Source organism: Symsagittifera roscoffensis, chromosome 4, assembly GCF_963678635.1.
Source record: "Symsagittifera roscoffensis chromosome 4, txSymRosc1.1, whole genome shotgun sequence".
In the NCBI taxonomy this organism is placed as follows: domain Eukaryota; kingdom Metazoa; phylum Xenacoelomorpha; order Acoela; family Convolutidae; genus Symsagittifera; species Symsagittifera roscoffensis.
The window spans coordinates 64,077,125-64,083,316 of record NC_087065.1 but is presented as its reverse complement, the minus strand read 5'-3'; the positions used below and the strand labels follow the sequence as shown (position 1 = coordinate 64,083,316).

The window sequence follows — 6,192 nt, the reverse complement described above, 5'->3', positions numbered from 1 at the left end:
AGATCCAATTTTTCTACGGTCACAAAAAAAATTGAGTTAAATTCGGATATAAAATTAATGTTGACAAGGTTTTTTAAAATGTTCATTCATTTGCTCATTTTTTAGCTTTTGTAACGTAAAAAAGTTCAGGTTGAGGATATTTGCATTTCGATTTATGAACGCTAAAAACATGCATGTTTTTTTTATTTTATAAAAGCAGAAGCTGAAAACGGCAATTTGCGCACCCACGGAGACGCATCAAAAGTGCGCACCCACGGAGACGCTTTCCGAGATAGCCGGAAAACTTTCTTCCTAAGAATTACAGAAAAGAGGCAAATTCGAACAATTAAAACCCCCTATTTTTCCAATCTGTAAACTAGCAAAAGTCCCATAGACTAAACAAAATTTTTTTCTGGATAATTGGTTTGGTTTCATCAACTTAGGTAGCAATAAAATTGCTTCTTCATTCAATTATTTCGTCTAAACGGAAACAATTTTTTTGCTACTAATCTGTAAAAGTTTGGGATCATTTTTTTCGACCATAAAGTAAATGATAAAATGACAGCACTGTTAATTAATTTTGCGGAAGCCGGAACGTATAAACCAAAACAGTGTAGCGAATCGGGGTTTGTAGTTCGAAGTTCACAAAACCTGAAAATTTTTGATTATATCGCAGAAATTTTTGCCAAATACGGTTTTTGTAGAGCTGTTGGATAACTCTTTTAGATCAACGCAATAAGGTCGACAAAAAGTTTCGGCTATCTGGGTATTCGGTTCCGTGACATGCCACCTATCAAACTTCAGAACATTTCAAAAAATGATCCTGAGTGTAATACTTTTGTTAATTTGATCTCCGCAAGTTGTCTTCAAAATCAAAAACTTCTCAAAACTTGATCAAAATTGTAAAATTTTCTTTCTTTCGTGCTCCGGAAATCGTTATCTTCATTGGGGTATTCTAAAAATAATTTGAAAACTATCATTTCGATCGTCAACTAGTACAAATGAAAACCACTAGCAGCGTAAAAATATATTTGCTGTCTCAGAAAGCAGGAAAGATACAACTGAGTAAGCAAAAACAAAAATTTCATCGAAAGAGAATCGAAAAAGAAAAGTTTTCTTGAAAATTTGTTCGAGTAGCATTTGAAACTGTCTCAAAATTAAAGTTATATATTAAAGATTGTACGGAAAACATTTAATAACAGATCAGGTCAACAGAATTTAAAATTAATCATATTTCATATGAAAACATATTTACAGTAACATCAGAAACTCCAAAACATGCTGTTTCGAATTAATTTTTTTTTTAAAACTTCCTACAATTTTTTTTCAACGTTAAATCCGATCAGTTTTCAACTTTAAGTCGTTTCACGAGTAGATGTTTGCATTCACAGCAGGTTGTTGGCTTTTCTGTTTCTCCCAATAGACAACCTCGGTGGGTCGAATTTCTTTGACTCGGATGTCGGGACTGTAGCAGAAGGAATAGAACCAGACGAGAGACAGAGACGCCAGGTACACCCAACCGACGATGATGATGACGAGCGTGAACACCCAAATTCCGGGGTCGCAAAACTCTGGGTTCATGATCTCGGCGTCATGGAACCGACTCAACCCCGTCAGTCGCCGATTATCGTAGTCGTCAAAAGGGTCGTCGTTCAAGTCATCTCGTTCCAACTCGAACTCGGGTCGTCTATACAAAACCGTTGGTTAAAAACATCAACAATTTTTACAAGTCGGGAATAAGACAATAATTTCACATCACACTAGTTAGGGATGGGGAAGAAATGGAATTATCCTCTGGTTTTATTGGAGTAGGCGGAGCATTTTGGCGTGGAAAAAAGAGAAAGGTTCTTTTTTAAGTTGGGCGATGCCATCGAATTTTAAATGAAGCCTTTGCCAGATTCCTAATCGCATCTGCTTTTTTTTCTGGGTTGATAAAACTGGGCAGCTAGAAAAACACAGGCTACTTAAAAAAAATTGCAGCCAAAAAAGTTTCTATCAAGCTGTAACAGTGAACGGTTTGCTTGAGAAAATGGAATAAAGAAAAAAAATTGGGCTAAGGGGGCGAAATCATGACGAGGAAGTACGGAAAAACACATATGCGTCGCAGAACTTGGAAGCTATGATACCAAAGATATTAAGTTTCAAACTAAATTTGCACAAACTTTTAAAAGATACATTTAATGAAAAACCTTTTGCAAAAACGTAGAAAATATTAAGTTTCGAACTTACTAAAATTGCAGAAACTTAAGCGAACTATCATTTACCTTCTTGCGATGATGATGGTACCGGCTACCAGGGCGAGCAGCTGTATGATGCTCAAAAACAACCATGACATCTTGTGGAACTGTCCGAGAGATGTCGCAGAGCGTCCTCTGTCGTCGAAGGGCTTCAGCGGATGCTCCGCATTTCTCCTCACTCTCTCCCAGCCATGGAGCAGCGCGATACATATGATAATGACCAAAGTCACGCCTCCAATGATCATGTTCCATTCGGGGATGTTGTCATTCGTGGGACACCGATACAAGTAAATAGCCCCCATTATGAGTTGAGTTAGACAGATTAAACAAACGATAACGTAGCAAAACACAGCAATGCTGGTTTTCGATATCTTGGCCGCAAACCCTTCGCCTTCTTCGATACCTTGGTACGTGTCATCGCTAACGAGAGTGGCACCACCTGACAAGCTTTCGTTAAGCTGTTCCTCGAAGTCAGGATCTAAGTTAGGAGGACCTCTTTCGAAGGCCTCTGTCTGTTCGAAAAATGGCGGGTGCTGCGGTACATAACGTGATCCATTTGGCTGGTATCCTTGAAGCTCCTCTTCCGAACCATAAGGTAGACCGGGTTCAGGCTCTGAACGTCTGTCCGGCGGGTAGACACCACGTCCGCGCGCCCCACGCATGCGCGGCGGGAAGTCACCACGTCCGCGCGGCGGGTAGTCACCACGTCCGCGCGGCGGGTAGTTACCATGCCCACGCCGCGGGTATCTACCACGTCCACGACCACGTCCGCGCTGCGGGAAATTATCATTTCCAGGCGGATAATTATTCATTGGCTGTTCCATCGGTTGTTGTTGTCTGGGAGGATATTGACCCTGATTCCTCGGATCCTCTCCTTCGTAACCCCTGCTCGCCGGTCCTCTAGGGGGAGGAGGTCGCCTCGGAGGTGCTTCTATGTCATCGTCGTCGTCGTCGTTGAACCGTGCCATGAAATTGCGCTCGGGAATTTGTCTGTCCCGTAGGTCATCACCGAAGTAAGACATGGTGATTAAAATTAATCAATAAAATCTGGAAAAACTTGCCGGATTAATTTAAATTTAATATACTTTTTATGTTAACAGCCGTAATTGGTTTTATATGTCAGTTAAATTTTCCTTTTTAGGAAAAATGAATATGACGAAACACCTATTTTGGGCTATTTTGGAACTTCAGACAAAATAACGGGAAGGCCTGCTCTGACGCACGTGGTTGAAAGAAATGTGAAATGTATAAAATTATGCCTTTTCCCTCTGTTTTATCCCGGTGACTTTAACTGCACTGGGAATTACTATATGTGGGGACACAATTTATAGTCGGTATGTGGAATGAATTTATCTTTTGCTGCAAAACGTTCTTAATGCGTTTTTTCTGTTTCACGAAAATGGTTTTGTGATAAATGCTTCACTTTAATAGCTTTTTTCGTTTAGTTATTTATGCGGTAAAAAATTGTGCGTTTTGGTAATAAAAATGCGTATACTCCCGCGGTACGAAACTGGTGCAAACGTATTTGGTATAAATGCAATAGAAGTGACTCACAATTAGACTGAATATTTTATAAAATACAACGAGTTTAGTTGTTTTGAACGCATATTGCTTGAACACGTCTTTGCGTTTAGCTAAATTTAGTTGCAAGTAAATAGTTAAAGCCGTTTCTATCAAAAGTTTATAATGACCCCGCCCTAAGAATTTGTCAAACAAATTGAAAAAGGAATCCAGCCATAGAAAATATCAGAATAAAGATATTGTTGGGGGAGAATTTTTCTAAGGAGTTCCCATAGTCTTTTCCACCTAAAGATTAAAGAACTCGTTGGTGTAATCTGGCTGTCAAGAGTTTGGACCAAAAGAACATCCCCCTTAAATCAAAAAATATTCCGTCACTTTTTCGAAAGCCGTAACACTTAGGGTCGGTCGAATCATGAGTCGAACAGGGTCTTTTTACTTATTCGCCCCAAATTTCTAAATTTTGCGATTTAGTAAAATTCACTAATGTATAAACTTTATTCTTCAAACTTATAAGAAGGCCGAATTGGGACAAACTAGGAAGGTGGTCATTTTTTTACTAGAGCATTTCAATGAAATTTCTGATCGCCCTCTGAACACAATAAAGACCTTAAAAGGACGACACCTTCAGAATCTTTCAGGAACATTTTAACCAAAAATGGCGTTTTTCGGCGCGCTCTCACCTTCAAAAATTGTATTTATATATTGCCGGGTTGGTCGGTCGAAAATGGTTGGTCGTAAAATAATACCACTGGGGGGACCTTTGATTGGTGAGGGCGTCGAATTCCTTAGGGGGGGGGGGGGCTTGAGCGGCATAAATCTGCCCCTGAATCCAAAAAAATTCATTACATTGGGTTGTAATTCAATTAAAATCCATTATAATTGATTATAACGGATTATGATTTCTATTTTTTTTTGCCAAAAATTTTATCAAATTCTGCTATACTCACGGCTTACTCGGATTTCAAACCTCATTTTGACAATGCCCGTTTAATCCGGGGCAGTACAACAGTGCCGAAAACAGTGCCCGAGAATCAAAATGTTGTTCAACATTGCCAAAAACTGGTTTGAATGCTGTTTTTACTCATCCCAAATCACTGAAAATAAATTAATTCAAATCGACGGAAGTTTAAAAAAAAATGGTCTTTGTAATTGATGCCGCTTGTTAAATTAACAAAATTTCTCTAAGCGCGGCGTCATAAAATTTTTGGAAAAAAAATAATTAACTCAAGGAACGACAAAGAACTAAATTGGATTAGAGAGAGAAAAAAAAGATTTGCAAAAAACGATAAGCTAACAATTTATGAGACAAATTTATGAGACAAACTAAACTGCTCGTATATCAGGGCAAATCCCCAAATGTTCCGGCTGTCCCTTAATTCATATCGAATAGTTTTTGGGAAAAGAAAATATTGAAAACCTATAAAAATTGGACAATATCGAAGTGCGAAACACTGAGTCGTACGAAATATTGCGACCGATTAGATAGCCTCAACTCAATTTGGAACCATTTTGTTGTGCGGGATAATTCGCCACGGATAAATAATTCGCGTTATGCACTCAGCATTAAGAATGAAGTGTTCTAGGCGTGCATAATTAAGTCCAGAACATGGCCAATTTGGCAATTTTCCAACCCCTAGAACTTAAAAAAATAATCGGAGGTAAATTATTTTTTTGAGTTTGACCTCATAAAGTTGATACCTTCAATAAGGTTTTTGTTGAAAATTACTATTTCTATCGACTTTTTAACTAGCCATTTTTGACCGAATTTTTTAATATCATTCAAAAGGTAATAATCTCTTGAGCTTAAATTTGAAAAGATTTTTCACCTGTGATCATTTTTGGTAAAGTTATGGGGGTTTAAAGATTGCCCTTTTGGCCAGTTTGGGACAATTAACGCGCGATATATTTCGCGCTTTTAACGTGTAAGCGGAAATATAATCCGGCTTAGAAATTGTTCCAAATTGGTTGAACGAAGCTTATTTGCCATAATTGATTTGTTACAAGGAGCGAAATCTATCCTTTGTACTTTATATGACGTGTGGGGGGATGATTTTCATACAAAAATTCAAATTTAAGAAAAAAAAATCATTTTATTTTATTACATTTGATTTATTTAGGTTATTACTGCTCCTTAAACCTTAAAAGGTAGTCGGAACATTCAGGAGATTGTTATCTTGTTGTTCCGACTTTCGATACCAAAATAACGGAATATTTGTGCTCGGGGTGGGTTTTTGTTCTTCAGACAAATTTCGACTTTTTAACTAGCCATTTTTGACGGATTTTTTTTATATCATTCAAAAGTTAATGTTCTCCTGAGCTCAAATTTGAAAAAATATTTCACCTGTGATCATTTTTGGTAAGTTATGAGAGTTTAAAGATTGCCATTTTGGCCAATTTGGGACAATTAACGCGCGATATATTTCGCGCTATTAACGCGTAAGCGGAGAGTTAATCC

At 37.9% G+C, this 6,192-nt stretch overlaps 1 protein-coding gene across 1 annotated transcript; it reads right to left on the bottom strand.

Annotated features, from left to right (window-relative positions):
• Positions 1–1,130: 1,130 nt before the first annotated feature.
• Positions 1,131–3,791, bottom strand: LOC134843841 (uncharacterized). The gene is made up of 2 exons (XM_063860145.1): positions 2,244–3,791; positions 1,131–1,666 (listed from the first exon to the last, which is right to left on the bottom strand). The coding sequence occupies exons 1-2, from the start codon at positions 3,236–3,238 to the stop codon at positions 1,345–1,347; spliced, it is 1,317 nt and encodes a 438-aa protein (XP_063716215.1). The 5' UTR covers positions 3,239–3,791; the 3' UTR covers positions 1,131–1,344.
• Positions 3,792–6,192: the final 2,401 nt, after the last annotated feature.

Bases quoted from the DNA above. Each gene is read 5' to 3' on its own strand.
- LOC134843841 (XM_063860145.1), bottom strand. From the start codon at position 3,238: ATGTCTTACTTCGGTGATGACCTACGGGACAGACAAATTCCCGAGCGC. The intron at 1,667-2,243 runs GTAAATGATAGT...GGTTTTGTATAG, and splicing joins ACCATCATCATCGCAAGAAG to ACGACCCGAGTTCGAGTTGG.